Source organism: Amblyomma maculatum, unplaced genomic scaffold, assembly GCF_055883805.1.
Source record: "Amblyomma maculatum isolate TAMU_Amacu unplaced genomic scaffold, ASM5588380v1 scaffold_19, whole genome shotgun sequence".
Classification (NCBI taxonomy): Eukaryota; Metazoa; Arthropoda; class Arachnida; order Ixodida; family Ixodidae; genus Amblyomma; species Amblyomma maculatum.
In genome coordinates, this window is record NW_028146744.1 from 8,923,590 (window position 1) to 8,942,818 (window position 19,229).

A 19,229-nucleotide genomic window follows, 5' to 3' on the forward strand; every position below is an offset into this window, starting at 1 on the left:
GTCATGATTGCGGCTTGTCTGCATACTCTTGTTTATGACCGATGCAAAAAAAGAAAAAAGAAAAATCCTGCGTAATCCGTAGCGCCCGTCCAAACCATAGCCTTTCATGTGCACTGGCTGGGCCCGTGCCGACAATGCTTATCCGTATTTCCGAATTGATAGGGTTTGAATTAACGAGTATTTAGTTGAGAGTTTTGGAGGTTGTGCGGAAGAGAGAGTAGGCAGCCACAGCCGCCAACCCCCTACCTTCTAGCGCCGCCGCGCCTGTCATGGTGCCATTTAGGCTTTACTCACTCTTCCATGGTTTACCTGGTTTCATCTTCTGTCCCAGTTTTGGACGTGCGCAGCCTCTATGCCGCTCTTTTGCTGACGTTTTTTTTTCATTTGCTACGTGCTCTGCGACAAGCCGCCCAGACGCGGCGCCGCGTAGTTCAAATTATCTGTTGTGAACCGACTTGCATTTCAATTAATGGGCTTTTTTGTACACAGATCTCTACAGAGCTTGACCGGACCAAGTAGTGTAGTTCAAATTACTGCGGTTCGAATTAATGAGCTTTCACTGTATTGCACCGTTTATGACAGTCAGCATCCACACTCTGCCTTGGCCCAGTGATGGCACAAAGCAACCCACTGCACTCCCCTGACTGTGTTTGGTTAAAGTGATCCAACAGGCTGTCGGAATAAACAAAACCAGCACAGCTTGTTTTTGTTAGTTGCACATGAACAACTTGACAATTGGGAAACAGCTACTCAGAAATTCAACACTGCAACTTCAAAACCCATTGCAAGCGCAAAAATACACATGGTGGAACATAACTGGTAGTGCTCTACTTAGCCAAACATTATTCCAGCTATGCTCAGGGTAGTGTCAATGTCAATTGCCTCCACAAGGCAGTAGTATGAATATAGCATTCATGCAACTAGTATTTCCTCAGGAAAGAGGTTTTTCCTAACAGACTGTCACTTGCCTCCTCCTCTTTGAAAAGTGGCCGCAGTACCACGTCCCCCAGGAGCTTCATCACCGGATCCAAACCACGAGCATCCGCTGAGGCAGCATAGATCATCGTGTCTCTGAAAAAGAGTGCACAGCTCAATCTCATGCCCACAGAACTCCTGGTCCCACCTGAGTGTGTGGGGGGGTATCATAAGCTGGGAATGGCACTCAGGAGCTTCTTCATGTAAGAATTAAGGGAGAAAAAAAACACTTTTGACTAGGAGCACTGAAACCCAAAGAACAAAGTTAAAAAATTAGAAGCACTGGTTAAAACTGACTATGATAAGATTTGAACAGCAGGCAGTCACCTCCAGCCAAAGAGGCTGCTGGTCAGCTCACGCACATGGCGCATGCTGTTGGTTGACGTTAACAAAAGCCTAGCAAAAAAGGCGCACAGGGCCAAACAGTAGAGAGTATGGCCACATCCATCGCGTATGACAAATCTGGTGAAATTACAGCAAAACCTCATTAATTCACATTTCAAGGCAGTGAACGAACACATCCAGATTATTCAAATTAGCTTTAAAAAGAGCCCATTTGCATGAAAGCAGAAACCCCAGTAATAGTCACCACATTCTCTTAAAATGAAAAAATGCGCACAGAGATTTTTCAGTTTCATCATGCCCGCTGTTAGTAAAGCAGGAAGCTGGAACACTTGACAGTAGTAAGAATCGCTGGAGCGTCATTTAAGCCTGCAATGCAGTAGTTGCATGCGAGGAGGCACTAATACCTCGAATTTTCACATCTGGTCTACAATGTGGATAGCGCAGAAACTTGGAGACACTGAACGTGAGGAGGCTTCAGTGCACACACAGCATGGTGAAAGCAAAACTTGCACCAGCAAGGTGCTTGTAGGCCTATGTGGGCTCAGCTAAACAAAACTGTGTGGCTTAAGTCCACATGTCTACCACTGCACACACTTCTGAGCAGTGCAGGAAAGGATGCCTGAGCATCACTACACGGTCATATGTCTACACGACACTGCCCCTCCAAATTCCCTGGTCAGCTGGAGTGCACACCACTGGCATCACGCCAGAATCCAAAACCCCAGCCACAGGAAGCAGACTGGTTAGTTCGATCAGCAGAATCCCCGAAAGCTGTAAGGTAACTCTCGGCCGTCTCCAGCAGCCCTAACAGTTGCTGTTGTCACTGCCTCAGCATCTGCGTGACGTTGCAGGCCTCTTAGCGTCACCTTTTCTTTTTTTCAGCAATGACCACTAGTTGGGCAGCCTTTTCTTAAGAATCCATTTGCGGTAATGCCACCACCAATGTCGACGCCGCCAAGGCACGCTGAGGTGGTACCAGCTGTTGAAAACTGTGCAGTAACAAAGCCCAGACTAGCTTACCGGTCACCTAATTGATTATGTTCTACACAAATCTATGCTGCAACCAAACCTGCAGTCAATCATCTTTATTTCAACATCGCAGAGATGTTTGGGGCGTAGCCAAAAAGCCTAACAAAGGCTTGACCAGGGGCTACGCCTCTAAAAAAACACTTGGCAACTTTGGTGCGACAGATAGCAATACAGATATACATTTCTTTGTCTTATTTTCTTTTTTACAGAAACAGCAACAAGGCAAAATGACACTTCTGTGTTGCGTTGAGTGAATAGCAAAGTTAGGGAGATCAACCAACGATGGCAGTTGAGAATATGTACTGGAACTGGATCTGTTGCAAAAAGATTACACTATACATGCAGTTTAGGCCTTCAGGACAAACAGTACCTGAATAGTGACTTGTAACTCATCTGCCCACAACATCATCATCAGCCGGACTATACCCACTGCAGGGCCTCTCCCATCTCTCTCCAATTAGCCCTGTCCTGTGCTAGCTGCATCCACTTGACCCCTGCGAACTTCTTAACCTGCAAACTTCTTAACTTCTTAACTTGTACCTCAACATGGCACTAATTTGAATCTACACCAAAATGAAGCAATGACGGACCTGGAGTTTTCAAAAAAACGGGCTTCTGAAAAACGGGCTTCTGATGCCACAGACATTACAGAGGCATTACGCAAAACTCCTGAGAGAGTCTGAATTATTCAGATTTTCAAATAAACGGGGGTTAAACTATCGAGGTTTCACTATATTAAATGGCCGAAAAGAGCGTTTAGGGCTTACAAAATAATCAATGGTCATTCAACGCTTAACTAAAGATGCAGTCAGGCAGCCTCAGTCATAGCCCTCATCAGACAGCTGCGAGAACCGGCTCAGCCGACATGTCACCTCTGGCAGTAAGCAATGCCTCCTTGGAAGAAGCCCACGTCTGATAAAAATTCAAGAACGCACTCCAGTGGAAGCATTTGGCCATCACTTGAAAGAAAGACAGGTGTGACAACACTGTCTGGGCAACTCTGAAAACATTTTGGACTCTCATCTCAGACATGGAATTAAGACAGCATGTGACACGCGAAAGGAGTAAAGCAGCGGCCACGGAAGCTGCACGTGCAAGCAGCAACCACTACCTTCCAACAAAAGGCAGCCCTCACAGAGAGAACCGTGGAGAACCACCACAGGAGCCACACGTGACCAAGCTAATCCCAATGTACAAATACACTAGTATTTTGATGATAAACACACTTTTGGAATTAATTGTGGGATGCATTGAGCACAATACACAGAAGCTCAGGTGTTCCACTCTCACCCTTACAGTTATGAAAACTGCACCTTCAAACACCAGGCAGACACAGGGATCTCTGGGTGGTGGCCCACACATCACAGATGTCCAGTTGTGGCATATGCCCCACGAGTAGTGAGCTCTGCCCACACAACTATAAGTAAACAGGCCTAAGTGAACACGTTTCCCATGCTTTTCCATATAGATTTGGTTCATTTAGTATGACACGAAATTTCCGTGCCGTGACATTTGTGAAATTGAGAAAATAATAGCACAACCACAACATACCCTTTCACACTGTCACGAGCTGCCTCACACAGAGCGGAAGTTACGAGATCTCCCCGCTCCTCCGAGCATGCTTCGACATGACTCTCCGGGGCAACGACCGGCCAGCGTGAGGCCTTAATGATGCGCCACAGCGCAACTAGCCGAGAGTACAAAAAGGCACACCGCAGCACACCCGCGGCAGTGCGCTCTGGGGATATGTAATCTCTAGAGCAACTCTCGCGGCCGCTCGCTCTGGCAAAGTGTGCGATCAACTCATCGTTTCTCCTCATCTTTTACGACCGCCACTAGCGATCAACTCTGTGACTACCAACGATTATTAGAACCAGCTTCAGTTTAAAATCTCCACTGCTGCCTCACGTGGCAAGTGGCGCTGTAATCAAACCAAGCTTCACAGCGGCAGCACGTTTGCCAGTGGCTGCAGGCGTTCAGCTGCGAGCTCGCGAATTCAAAGCGCTGACTTGACGCCGTGAAACCTAGCGGCTCCAGCAATATGATGAATTTAGTAATCCCGTTTCCTTTACTTTTTTTTTTCATAGTTTGTTGAGCAATAGATTTCATTCATGCAGGCGTGGTGTGCTAAGTTGCCCCTGCAAGTAATAACGGCACCGAGTAGGAAACACACTGCGCAGCCCATAGTTTGAAGATCGAGCCCAGCCTGGGCTCACTGCTCCAGGCCTGGGCCCAGTCAGGGCGCATGCTGACATGAAGCAGGCCCGAACCGAGCCCGCTCTATCAAGTACAGGCCCGGTAGTCCGTCTGAGCGGATTCCTTAAAAATGTACAGTTATGACGAAAAAAGAAATGCTTTTTTATTTCATCATAAATGATTTAGTTCTCATTTACATGCAACAGTACATAAAAGAGTCAACATTCTAAACAACGCGCTACGAAATCAGGCACACAGAAGAAAAAATTTCCTGTTATCGAAAGAGCGCAAGACTGTAGTACCAAGGCTCTTATCTGGGCTAGTTGGTTGCTAGATTTGCATATAGTAGCTATCACACGAGGAACTGCCTACTAAGTTCGAAGCGAGATTGTGATAAATTTATCAATAATATTGTATGTGCTTATAGCCGCAATTCTGTTATCTGAATTGCTGAATTAGCGCTTGTACGTATGCTGTTCACGAATTTTTTTTCCTTTGGTTATGACTGTATTTCATGTGTAATTTTTTAGTTTATTACTATGGGTGCACTTTTGATGTAGCAAACCCACTCCTTAGTCTTGAATAGAACTGATGGTATGTTTAAAGTAAATAAATGATACTGCTTAAATGATTCATATTACAAATCAAGATTTAAGGTTTGAGTGCTATAGATTACAGAAATTTTAAATATGGCTCAGTATTAGCAATTAACTCATGGGGCATATTACTTGAGATATATCACACAGGCTGCCTACAGCAACTATGCTTCAAGAACCTGTGTTAGCAAGGGCAGGAGAAGAAAAAACCTACATAGGTATTCTTGTGAAGCGTTCAATGCCACACTCCGCGTCCCTATGGAGACAAAAAGCAAAACACCTATTTATTGTGCACGCATTTGTGTTTTAATACCCGAATATTCCTACTGCTGTACGCGCTTATTCAATGCCGTTTATCGTAGCGCAGAGACGTTTTTTTTTTGGGGGGGGGGGGGGAGGTTAAGGCAGAGAAAGGCTAGCTTTGAAAAGACGGCTGCTTGCTGAGCTTATGAGGTTTCAAATGGCCAGTCCCTAAGGTAACACAAACAAAAAATCAAAAAGATAAAAGAGTGCCTTCTGTTATATCGGACGGAGTGTGCTTGGTGCTCACTCCTTGGTGCACCTCCTTAGTGCTCACTGATTGCTGAAAATTCCCACTTTTGTAGGCACGTGCTCATATAAATGAGGCTTGTGTCACGCATTGCAGCGGTCCTATACGGTAGTGGAGCGTGCTGCATAGTTTTACACTTTTTAGTTTTAGCTTTTTCGTTTGTGTCGTTGAACAGGCGAGCACGCCCAAAGTAACTTGGGCAAACCAATGCTGCTGATTACAATCGGTCTACAAATGAGCTTTCCCTCGTTCAGCGTTAACAAATCTACATTTAGTGGTTTATTCATAAACCACTTGAACGATTTTAATGCCGGGAGTCCTTCATTTCCAAAAGAAGACTACACAGCTATCTCTGGCCTGGCCTGGGTCCGCAACTTCAAGCCGTAGCCCAGCCTGGGCCCAGCGAAACAATCATTTTCAGGCTCGGCCTGAGCCCATGTAGTATTCTAAAAGGAACTACAGTGGACACGCGCTAAACGAAACCCGCATAAACGGAAACTCCTTTTAAATGAAACAATTTCAAAAAAAGTAATTGGTTTCATACACAATCTGTGCAGAGTCGCGCTCGACAATCGAAACCCCATTTTGCTTGCAACTCGGATAAACTGCTGTACCGACCATATCAACCTTGGCGATCTCGGCCTCCCGTATCGCGTCTGTCATCGCAAGCGATACCGCGTCGTCAGCGTCGTCCGCTGTTCACATGGAAATGCACTTTCTGAGGGAATCGGAGAGGTGGAGGCACAACGTGCTGCAGTTAAAAATAAACTTTAGACTTGAAAATGCTGTTTTAAACTTCAAGGGCCATTTTCTCAGAATGAATTTTTTTCATTCCCGCAGTATTTCTGGAACCGCTCATCGGATTCCCACCTGATTTTTTTTATTGTGTGCCTGAATAAATTTCCGAGGGCAAGACAAGCTCATTTTTTCAAATTATTGAGTCTGGAATTTATAATAAACAATCAAAATTAGGCTAATGCAAATCCAATTAGTGGCACTAACTTCAATGCACTGCTAAAATTTTTCGGCAGGGAAATTTAAAAAAAAGGCCTCTGTCTTGCCCTGTGGTACCTATTCAGGAACCTTCATAATGAATTTCATAGTGCCAACACATTTTGCATGTTCACCAGGCATGGTACAAGGAACCCATGTGAACCATTCTGATATACTTCTTTAACTTGAGTACCAATGTGCGCAGCTCCATGAAACTTTGCAGTTATTCAAATGGCTGTGCCATGAGTATACCCTGAAAATTTCATTTAATTATCTCAAGAAACAACAAAGTTGGTATTCAAAGGTATCCTCCCCCCTTAAGAAAAGCTGCTTGCAGGGTTTTACATTAGTTCGTAACAGTTTTGTGACTATGAAGGGTGCAGCTATTGGAAAAAACAAATCGCATTATTGCTTCAGACAAATTATTACTTCGCAAATGCTGCCCTTCAGCCATCACGCCCCAACTTTTGCTGCCGCGTCAGTCAGGAGCCAGTTTCAACCACCGCGCCACCTACCCGAGAAAGGCACTGCCCGCGATGTGCAGCGGAGGCAACGAGTTTTCAAACTGAAACTGGTTCTAGTAACGTTGGCAACTCCGATGCCTCATCGAACAAGAAAGCCGTGAGAATTCCTTTTTGCCACAGACTGACGGTTTGAGAGAGAGAAAGAGAGAGAAGGCAGAGAGGTTAACCAGGAAAGCTTCCGGTTTGCTACCCTGCACTGGGGAAGGGGAATGAGGAGTTTAAAGGAGAAAGATAGAAGAGAATGATAGGAAAGGTAAGGCAGCGAGGAGCACAGTCACAGTTTCTCAATCAAGTTTGTGTCTCTCATAAAACACATAAGTGCTTTGAAGGCTTTGCCGTTAGACGCCTTCTGTGCCTAATTGAATATTGTTTTTGCCTTCATCTGGCTTACCATTTTACGGTGTGGTTTCTGCGTAACTCTTGCCCCTATCTACTCTATCTGGAATACTTGCTTTATCTTTATAGTCTTCTCTTATCGCAGTGTTTTGTTCATTGTCGGGTTTTCCCATTTGTCAGTTACCGAGTCGTCTTTTATAACTTTGTAATTTGGACTAAAGTGCTGTCCACTTATAACGATACAGTAGAATCTCGTTGATACGATTCCCACGGACTCCGACAATAAAAGCGTATTATCCGAAAATCGTATTATCCAAAACGGACTCCAAAAGATCGCGAATAATACATACTTGGCACAGAACTTGCTTTTATTAAAGCACGTTAAAATAATCCGTCACTTTGCGTTGCACTTTTTTGCTTTTTGAGGTCCTGAAGAAAGCTTTTTTGGAACTCGTAGAAACGAGTAGCAGTTTCCTCACTCGGCTCCGCAGACGCGACAAAGCCACGAAGCCCGTCCAAAGCTTGGAGTGCACCGTCAGTATTTAATGGCCGACGATCACCGCTGCAATCTCCGGTGTCTTGGTTGTCATCGTCGTCGCTCTCCTCTTCAGCGGTAACATCTGCAATGATGTCTTGGACGGTGCGCAATTCGCATGTCGCCAGTTGGTCGTCCGCCGATACAAACTCTTCCGGAGACACGCCGACATCGAGGTCACCCCAGTCCGGGATGTCAATCTCTGCGCTGTCAGCTCCATGTTCCTCCGTATCGCCAGATGCACAAAAAAGCCACACTTCTTGAAGCAGTTGGCGATGGTGTCGGGTTTGACGCGATCCCATGACATCGCTAGAAAATGAATGGCATCAAGAAGATCCACCTTCAAGCTGGCATCTTTCCGGTCAATCTTGGCCAAAAAGCGTCTGACCAACAAGCTCCTAAAGTGAAATTTCACGTTTCTAATGATTCCTGCATCTAGGGGCTGCAAGTGGCTGGTGCAGTTGGGCGGCAGGAAAATTACTCTGACGTTTTGCAGCCACGAAGTATCGACAGGGTGCGCGGCACAATTGTCGACAAATAGAAGAATTCTACGGTTCTCGGCACGCATCCGGGCATCCAGATGGGTGAGGAACTCTGTGAAAAGGGCTCCGGTCATCCATGCCTTTCTATTCACTTTGTAAACGACAGGAAGGCGTGGGTTATGCGAGAAGCAGCGTGGCTTCCAGAACTTGCCAATGACGGTAGGCTTGAGCTTCTCGGTTCCATCAGCATTGCAGCACAACAATACGGCGACTCTTTCTTTGCTTTTTTTTCCACCTTGACACGTCTCACCTTTCATACTGAGACTTTTCTCGGGCTGGAGGTTGATGAACAACCCAGCTTCATCTGCGTTGAACACGTCCCTTGGCTGGTATTGAGCAATCACCGCCGGCAGAGTCGAAAGCCAGTTGGAGACCTGATCTTGGTCGGCAGATTTCCTTTCGCCGGAAACGGTTTTATACGACAGGCCATGTCATGTTTTAAAACGATGGAGCCACCCGCCCGAAGCTTTAAAATCTTCAATGCCCAACGAGAGTGCAATCTCATCAGCTTTCTCGCGAACAACTGTCTCGTCCACGTTCACGCCCGCCACCCTTACTTCCCTGAACCACGCCAGTAGAACCTCTTCCATCTTGCCATGCTGGGCGCCCCTTGTTTGCTTCACGCCGGCGCCGAAGACTTGAATGTTTTTCCGAATTTCTTCTCGCTTGCCGACGATCGTGTTCAGCGTGGAGACAGGCAAACAAAGTTCGTGTGCCAGGTCGACACGTTTCTTCTGCGGATTGTCGTCGACTTTTACGAGAATATCAAGTTTCTCTTTCAGCGATAACACTTTACGCTTCCTAGACATGGTGAAGCGCACGGGTGAAACGCGGCACCAAAACAAAAACGATAAGTGCGAAGTGCAAGCTGAACGCTCGGAAAACCAAAATGGCAACGAGAAATGGCAAACACAAAGCCAACAAAGCCTACAGCATCGTCAATGCATGCGCCAATCACTACTTCTTGGTCACGTGATTTTACCGTGATTACTATGTCTTAGGATAGATGGCGCTAAAAACCTTCGGTGCGCTTCGGCGCTTTTGTTGTGCGAGCTTGGGAAAATGGCTCCCAGAGGCCGCCACACTGCTGCAGACGCTGTGCTGAGGCACGGCCGGACTCGAGCCGAGCCGAGCCAGGCCAAGCCTCGAGCATACGAAGCGCATGTCGTCGCGTGTTCAGTCCGCCGTGCCTGTAGTTTCGCTCGATGCGATAATTTCAGTAGCTCTGCCCACCCTCTGCAAAGGACTGGCTCTGATGTCATCATCATAGTTGGAGAGATGTGATTCCTACACGTGTCTAGCAAAGGTCATGTCCAACATCGAAAATCGGCCACGAGCGCTAGGGAAGTTACGACCATGATCTCTCTCTCTCTCCTAACAACCTTTTAATGCGCAGTCGTACCACTGGGTCAAAGAGGGCTACTCACCAGTCACAAGCACTGCTTTGCCTTCGGTCGAGGCAGCTTTCCTCAGCGCCTTGCTTCATAAATAAAAAAAAAAGGTAAAAAACTGATGTCACGAATATTTGCTGTCTCGCTCTTGCATTCGGTCAGGCTGAACGAATTATAGAAGTAGATTGGGTACCAAAGACAATGAAGCCATTGAAGGCGTCGTCCAGGGAAGCAACCAGTTGCTAATGGATGCAGGACTGACCATTGCAAGCGCCAGAGCCCGTTTCGAGAATAGGAAACTCAAGCTTGCGCGCGTTAGGCTCAGAACTGCGATTCAAGTTTGCCCATAGCGGCTAAAACGAATCACAACATGCTAATACAAACAAAAGCCTTACAGGCACTTTTAGGCATGATGTGCAAAACGGGGTCATCCAGCTTTCGGGAAAACAGAAATGAAACAAAAACTCCAGGCTTTTCAGCCGTGCCACGGCCGCTCGATGGAAGCGCACTGTCCATCGAGCGGCCGTGCTCGTGCGCTCGCTGCGGACGTGCAGCCTCCGCCGGCGGCCTAACTACCGCTCCTATCACGCAATTGTATAAAAGGCGAGGCCATCGCTTTAGCCGCCATGCATACCACGTAAAAACGTGCCGTGATTGCCAGCGACGCAAGACGCCGCCGATCAGGCAAGCTGGGCTACTGAACCCGATGCCGCCCCCAACCCTGCCCTTTCAACCAATTGGAATGGTTCTTCTTGGCCCCTTTCCATCTTCTTCTGCGGGTAACAAGACCTGAATTAGCCAGAGAGAAGCCAGGCATATGGATAGGGAAGTCCAACAGGAAGAAGGGAGTGTGGAACTACTCGCTTGAAATTCAAGGCAAAAAAAAAAAAAGAGAAAAACTCCCTCTGGAAAATAGCATTGACCTATCTCGTGATATCGGAGCCAATCACATCCCTCTTTTCATCATGCCTCCATAATAGTGACTGCGGTAGGTGAAATGTAGTGGGATGCAAGTGATCTGATCAGAGAAATGGGAAAAACAGGGCTGGGGACTACAACTGGATGGGAGAAGATAAATGCAGAATAAGGAGAGAACAGGGAAAATATCTGCAGCTACTGTCAGATCCCGCTAGGACACTTTTGCTGCCTCCTGGCGCGAAAATCGAAACTGCGCGAGATTTACGGAAGACGTTTCCACGATCGTATTATCCAAACCGACGTGGAAATACGATCGTATTAGCCGTACAAAAATGCATTACCTCTATAGGGCATCGGCCGGGAACGAAAAAAAAAGTATTATGCCGAAAAGCGTATTTAGCCGAATCGTATCAACGAGATTTCACTGTACTCTGAGAAAACCTGAAAATCCGATTGTTATAACTGATTATCGTTATATCTGGACCGGCGGAAAAAAAAAAGAAATATAAGAAAAAAAAGCACTCCAACGTATTTTCCCATGCTGTTGGCTTGCCTACTTACCAGCGATGAGTAAATTGGGTTTAACAATGCTAATCATTGTAAAGAGCGCTAAACACTTCATTACAGCATACATCAGTAGCCATAAAGTAACTTAAGCATACTTAAAGAAGTTGGAAATTCGCGCCCACTTGAGCAGCAGCTGAAGCGTGACAATCGCTGTGAGCATCGCTTCCAGTAGCGTGTACGCTGGCGGCAGTCCTTTTTGCGTGCAGGAAACTGATTAGCGGCTGGATGAACTGAAGGACATCCCCAGCCTTGATGATAGTTAAAATCGTAAAGTGCGAATGTCTGCATTTTTGCACGAGGCTTCCAACCTTGAAGCCCTGCCAAAAATCTCAATGAATCTGCCGTTTCACCTCGTGAGCTATCGCGCCGTCCATCTATGTGGTCATCGCCATCTTCCACGGACGCGGAATCGGTGATGGCGATGACGATACGGCCGCAGCAGCTTCCTTTGCGCGGCTGCGAATGCGATGATGACAGTGCTCATTTTATTCCGTTTAGGTCGCATATGTCAAGTTTTCATGTCATTGTCTTGCAAATATTTCATCTTTTATTGAATATTCAGTCAAATTTTCATGGTAAACACCTACAGGGCGGCGATAAATATATTGTTGTATCCAATGTACCGCCAATAATCGATCATTATATCTGGTTTATTTTACATAGGCGCAATGGAAAAAATGATAAATCACAAGAATTTAATCGCTATAAGTGATATGTCATTATATCTGGCATCGTTATAAGTGGACTGCACTGTACTAGCTATAAATATCGAATTGTTGTAAAAAAAAGCAACTTTCTTGAACTTATCCCTCAATCACACATGGACACATGTACTTCACGGGTTGGCCTTTTAACTGCGTTCTCAAACCTCATAGAGTGACGACGGGTAACCGTAAAAGGGGATCCCACGCCTCTGTTGACACACACACTGTTTTCAGGTTGGCCGGCTGACAAGGGTACCATGGTACCAGGAACAACTAATAACACTGTGGCTGCGCTGTATTCAAATTCCACTAGATGTTTTTTCGTGGCATTGAAGCATTTTTCTCAGTGCTGGAGAGACTCGGAATTTCAGGAAAGGGGTACACAGTGTGAAGGCTACATGCCCCAGTGCCTACAAACCAAAACTTGAAAACAAGAGGGTGCATGTTTTGAGAGCGCCCCTATTCCCAAGGGTGCACACCACACGGTTACTTGCCTGGAGCCTTGGCAGTCACAGATGCCACCCTGCTTCTCCAGCTCCTGGAGCACTGCGTCCTGGTCCCTGAACTCTCTGGTGGACTGCACAAGAGACATCCACACATGCAATTCAGTTTCAGCCAAAGGATTCCAGCAACACTCAAAGAGAGCTGTGCTCAGACCAGCCGTCCACTGATGAGCAAATACGCTTGCACAGAGCACTTGTTGTGGCATGCAGATAGCTTCACTATCAGCCCTCTACTAGGCAGAATTTCAGAATAACTACCAAATTATAACTTGTGAACAAAGCAGCAGTGAGGACATTCATTACACAAAGAAAAAGTGCACCTAACAGCATCAGCTTAACGAGAGGCAGAGATGCTGGTACCACGAAATCTCATTCTTACAAATACCACATTAACGAATTTTAAAAATTAACAAATTTTTTTAAGAATCCCCAGCAGATTTCCTGTTTTCAATGTAAAACTATTTCAGAATTACGAATCTCAAAATAGTGTACCATATTTACTTGAATTATGAACCCCCCCTTTTGACGCTGAGAATTAAAAAAAAAAAAAAAGTCAGCGAGTCTCTTCATTTCGCGTGGCATTTCTTGGCAGCGTACCAAGATGCTGCGCAGCAATAACATCCCAATGCATATGTATCTTTTGAAGTAAGCTCTTGCAGTGAGGGAGAAGGGACTTGATGGAGTACCAGGGCCCTTGACTGGAAAACTAACAGCTACTCGCTCAGCTGGTTCGGTTGCACAAGCGTGCTGGTTTTCAGTACATGCCACGATTTGGCCCAGTGGCCGCATTCCACTGCCACAAAATCATTCCAACAGGAGAAGCAGCAAACACCTTTTGAAGTGAAAAATGAAGGTTTCATGATCGCGGCTGACCGTGTGCTTTCGTTAGTGACTGATGGGTGGGAGGGTGGACGCCTCTCGCAAAAAAAAAAAAAGTTTTTTTTTTTTCTGCATAATGAACACTACCCCCAAACTGACATCAATGTTTCTTGAATAAAGGTGGGTTCATTATGTGAGCAAATACAACGTATTTCAGAATAATCTACATAATTTTTTTCTATAATCTGGAAACATCAGCATTAAAAATTCGGCTAAAATGAACAGCGCTGCAGCTTGCAACTCTCGCGTGAAACAGAAACCGCCGTTTCTATGTGTATGGTCCGTGGACTGTAGCTATCATCAGCATATCTAGTGCCAGCTCCTAGCACCGCCACAAAGCTGTGGTTTATTACGCAGTAGCCAGCAGGCCTAGCCGCCAACCTTTTTTCTTCCTGTCTTGTGTGTCGTTTGCCGGTCATTCATCTGTGCCATTAGCGTGTGCGGGACGGTATTTTTTTTGTCGCAGATTATCTTATTGTGACGTTTCTGTGCGAGACCTGACGATGACTGCAGCCAGCAAAGTACGAAGATAGGAACACAGCTTTCGCTGCCAGAAATCGACGCAGGGAAAAAGCAAATCGGCCTCTGCAGACAGCTAGCATTGCCCCATCAACCGCCACGATCAAAGATTTCCAAACTTCAGGAAGCACTGAAGATGAAGTGTCACACAAAGTGGAAGGTGTATGCGCTATAGTGGTGTAAAGTAGTGCATGGTCGTGTTTGCTGCACAAGGCAGAAGAAAATAATTGATTTCTTTAATAAATTAGCTTTGAGTTAGTGCAACATTTAATTTTTCGCTTGTCTACACACATGCCTACTGCCAAGGTACATTTTCATACCTAGGTTTGACCATAGGCTTATAATCGCAGATTTTTCATTACAACAATATTTCAAAATAACGATTTTTGGCGGTACCATGGGATTCGTTATATTGAGGTTTCACAGCACTTCTCTTCCAGCATGGGCTATCGTGCACCAGTGAGCTGCTCAACCCAACTGACTTGCTGCAATGCAAGCAGCATGTCATGCAATCTCCCGCACAGCTGATTTCCGTAAGACAAGTTCTCATACAAGGTGAACAATGTGAAACCTTTTGGTTGCTCTCCAATAGGACTCTATATACAAAAAATATTATAACTGGTTCACATGCGCTTTGGCTATGACAAATTTTTGCAGTGGTTAAAAAGCATGGCTACTCAGCGTAACTGCACCAGGCCTTCACTACGAGTGATTTCCTTAGAACTAGCAAATTTCTCAATTTCCCAACACAATCCCACTGAAGCTCACATACCTGAAAATTTCATGTAACCAACATGTTTCAGCACATGGCCCTGATGAATACAATACGACAAGTTACTGGAAATTTGGAAGAACTGTAGAGATGCGACAATAGAACACCAACTGACAAGGGAGGAATGTCTACGATTGCAACGCGCTGTGCTCCAGTGCTGACAGTACACCTTCGTGGAAAACGCAGCAGTCATTACTGCTTTCACATTCGGAACGTGGTACTATAACAGTTATAGGAATTAAATATAAAGGGACAAAGGAAAAAAGAACTCTCATACTGAATTCCAATCAGAGTTGAAGCACTTTCACAGCAATGTTATCTGCTCGATTTGGAGAAAGTGTATCCTGAGCGTGCAGGTCCAGAACATGGACTGTTTCTTACTGCAGATAGGGCTCTGTCACAGAGCAAGCGGACCACTCCAGTTCTGCGATTAGGATTCACCAACAGAGCAAACAGTGCATGCCCATTGCTGCGACGCAGTTGGTAACGAGATTCAGGTGTTTGCAGCTCTCGCACGTTGGCAGCAAGGCTAGCGGAGAGGGATGGCTGGTAATAATGCGAGGCCATTTTCTGGGCGGCAGGGAGGCTTGTGATCAGGAACATGCGTGAAAGAGCAGGTGCCTCCGTGCTCTCCTCGAGCCTGGCCATGGTTGGCACCCCATACTCCTCTACCACCCCATTTCACGATTTCCTCAGCGCTCTGCTCAAGTATTCTGCTGTTTCCTATCGGGTCCCCTCGGGAATCACTAACCTTTCCTAAACATGCACGAAAGATTGAGCCTGCTTCTAGTGGCGATTCATGTTATACTTTGCACGCTGTTCTTTGCCCCGCTGCTGCCACTTGTTCATTTCTCTAGAGGTCACGGGGTTCCCAGTTCAGATAAAGCCATCTTCGATACAACCCTTCTTCACCTTAGTCACCTCCCCTTCTTTGGAAGCCTAGACAAACTCCACCAGGGATAACCCCATGCAAAGAGAATTCCACTTGTCAAAACAGACCAAGGCACCCTCTCGACCATTGCTTGGCTTCCTTTGACTGGCACTTCAAAAGTCTCAAGCCAGAGCCTTACAAAATGCACACAAATGTGTTTTTCCCTGTGAATTCCGAATTTGTACTCACTGTTGAGGTGCTGGAATTATTATATCTAAATCTATTTTGCAAAGGCTAAGTTGCAATAATTACTAATCAGGTCATTCCAATCCTGCTCAAGCCAATCTGCGTTACTCAAAGTCATGACAGCACCTTTCGTGATCATGCTGGCTTATTGTGCGACTGTGGCAGCAGCCACCACCTCTGCCGCTACAAGTGGGTGGGGGCAGGCAACATGGCCGAGCTGCTCTCGACCGACCGTGGAGGTACCTGCTGCTTCCCCCATGCTCCCTCTGGCTACGCCATTAAACTGTCAAACGTAGGCCGCCATTCTCCCTCCTTAGGTGATGAGTGGGGAGCAAGTACAGAATGCGATTTTGCCCCTCAGGAACTAAGCGAGGACACAAGCTTACATCAGCTAGTTACGTGACCAGGAAGCAAGAGCCACCACTGCAGCGTGCAGCACCACTGCTCGGCAGCCAACACGGCTGCTCGGTTACCTTTGGCAAGAAATGCCCTTCTCAACAATTCCGGAGCAAAAATCAAAAACTCTGCACGCATGCTCCACATCTTCAAAAGGCGGCAACATATTGTGTTCCCCTGCATATGAGAGGAGTCCAAAATTCCCATTTTGAGAACATGACACAAGCAAACAGAAGCCATTTTAAATGGAGGCAACATATGGGTAATACTGAAGAATGCACCTGTACATGGCGGTTTGATAGAACCATGTTTAACTGGGCCTATTCCAAAATTTTAGTGCTACAAGTATTTTGCACACTTGATCATACTCAGATGCACAAAAGCATAAAAGAAAACAACCACCACATCACCTCTACAGGAAAGGGTGAGAACCATATAAAATCCTTCTCTGAAAGACCCGGGAGCCTGCACAGCGGTTGTAAACAGATTTGAGTAAACATTGGGCAGCTCTCTTACAGAGCAGAAAAGCCACTGAAAACGGCCTAAACATTAGCAACTAATTGCCTGAAGAAATTGCTGCAATTTTTTTTTTTTTTTTTCTGCAGCGCTTGCCAGACGTTTCTTTCCAAACTCCTCCGCATTCAAGCCTGCCTCATTTTAGCCTCATTAACAGTGCCAGAGGGCTCTGACAAATCCTTCCCCTAAGCTAACAAATTTACAGTCTTCTCATTTCCTGGCAAGCAAGTTGCACCACTGCGCCCAACTTGGTCATGAGCCAACAGCCGAGAAAATGTAAAGGCAGCAAGGTAGCATGTGAGTACCCCCGCAACACTCCTCAAGGACCAAGCATGCAAGTGCACTTCTTGATTGACAGAGACAGCTTACGTTGAAGGCCAGCTTCTCCAGAAAATGGGAAATGCCACTCGGGTAAGGAGCTTCGTACCTCGACCCGGAATCGATCACCACTGCAAAGTGAGGAAACAAAGAGTGAACAGCTGCTGCTACCCTCGACTGTAGTTAAGCACATTCGAATGCTCCAAGCATTAAGAGTAAAAATAAATTATTAAATGTGACTGCTGGTTTTTCACATCCACAGTGAGCACTAGAGCCACACATAAGTCGTCATCCTCACCAGCCTCTCCTCCCGTATCCACGCCAACTGCTGCAGCAGTCACCTTACCCTCCCCCTGGAATTAAATCCCTTTATGATGACTCAGGGTTCTCCCCACCGTGGTTGGCAGTGGTTTGCCATCTATAGTATCTCCAAGACCAACCATCCGCCCACCACTGCCCACCTGTTCAGCTTCAAGTCTGCTATACTCGGGGACAACTAACTTTCTGTGAGCGATGTAACTATCCCCACCGTTTGAGACACTGCAGCGCGTGTCACTGGCTTCTTATTTTATTTCAGGATGGCATCACGCCATTCTAATGCCTGCTCATACTTTGGTTCCTTAAGTCCATGTGCTTCTCCCGCTCTGAGTACGCCAAGTTCAGCAAAACCATTGCATTTTGAGGATGCACCCTCAAAACATAATGGGGCAATTTACGTAGCCGCTTCACCCCCCCCCCCCCCCCCCCACTTCCTCAAATGTCCACCTCTCAGAATTTCCTGGAGAACCATGTAATGACTACACGCCTATTTCATAATCTCCACTAACGTGTCATCAATTCACATTTATTCACTGGCTTGACTGCTGTCGGTCACTGAGCAGCTTTGTGAAACCTTCTTCGGAAATAAGCGGAAGGTGTGCCACTAGGGGCTTGTTAATATACATACATTTGTTTATTCATGCACTAATTGAAAGGGGCAGTACTGAAGTAACTCTCAACAGACAAAACACACGTGCAGAAATTGAATGAATCAGTATTCTAAAAACCATTCTCTAGGCTTAGGCCATTGTGAAGGTGCCTAACGTTTAGTAATACAGCATGCCAAAGACTTGTGAAGAAAACTAAGCAATGTAACAGTGTGAAAATTAGGACATTTCACCAGGGGGTAAAATACAAGATAAACTACCCTGTGCAGTTGGCCAGTCACTGGCAAATCTCAGCTGCTGCTGCACAGAATTAAGGAGCGCACCTTCCCCCAGAACGAAGTGGTGTAAAAGTGGCCCCTGCATTATGGGCACTTCATCCCCCTTGCATCACGTGCGGAATGAGAACTGCCCCCCCGGCCCCTTGCCTTATTTGAGAGCACCTATTTGTATGCACACAGATCAAAGCAAGCCCCAAACAGGTGCCAGGAAATTAAACAAGCCAATTCTTACATATATATAGTTATACAGTTAAACCTGGTTATAATGAAACTGTAAAATGTCCGTGATTTTTAGTTGCATCCAGGTTTTCGTTACATGCAGTTTGCACGTGAAGACCCAAAAGGACACTGTAGAACGAAAGCCAGATTAAGAATTGGTGTAAGAGAAACCCCTTGAAGATGTTTACAGTAAATCAGAATTATTTCAAGTCATAGAAGCGGATGTTACATGATCGCACTGATAGCGCAGCAGCCTCCACCTCCTCTGCGGCTCGCGCGATGAGTCTACATGGGAGCGGGGAAAGGGTGTGGAGGAGAAATCAGTCTGGGGGAGAGCGCACGTGTTGGCGCTGCCGCAGGCGCAGGCCAGGTAGGCCCAACACCCCCTAGACTAAGAGAAGGCTAGCGCCAGTTTCCCTTTCCACTAGTCCTACATCACGACAGTGAGATTTGGGGATAGATAGGTGGCACCGAGCGCAAGCGTACGCAAGCAAGGCGATCTGGAACGACTCGGCCTGAGTGTGCTGCATGTTTTCAGCCTGTGTTTGCTGTGTTCCTAATCCGTGCTGCACAGGCGCTTGTGAG

At 46.2% G+C, this 19,229-nt stretch overlaps 1 protein-coding gene across 1 annotated transcript in view; it reads right to left on the reverse strand.

Annotated features, from left to right (window-relative positions):
- The window catches only part of LOC146171643 (mitochondrial-processing peptidase subunit alpha), a 167,136-nt gene that overhangs the window by 132,399 nt on the left and 15,508 nt on the right, over positions 1–19,229 (reverse strand). Inside the window, exons 3-5 of the mRNA XM_084586384.1 lie at positions 17,273–17,352; positions 12,696–12,778; positions 969–1,071 (exon numbers count right to left, since the gene is read on the reverse strand). Of these exons, the coding sequence (XP_084442510.1) occupies positions 969–1,071; positions 12,696–12,778; positions 17,273–17,352 (266 nt within the window). The remainder of the gene's footprint in view (positions 1–968; positions 1,072–12,695; positions 12,779–17,272; positions 17,353–19,229) is intronic.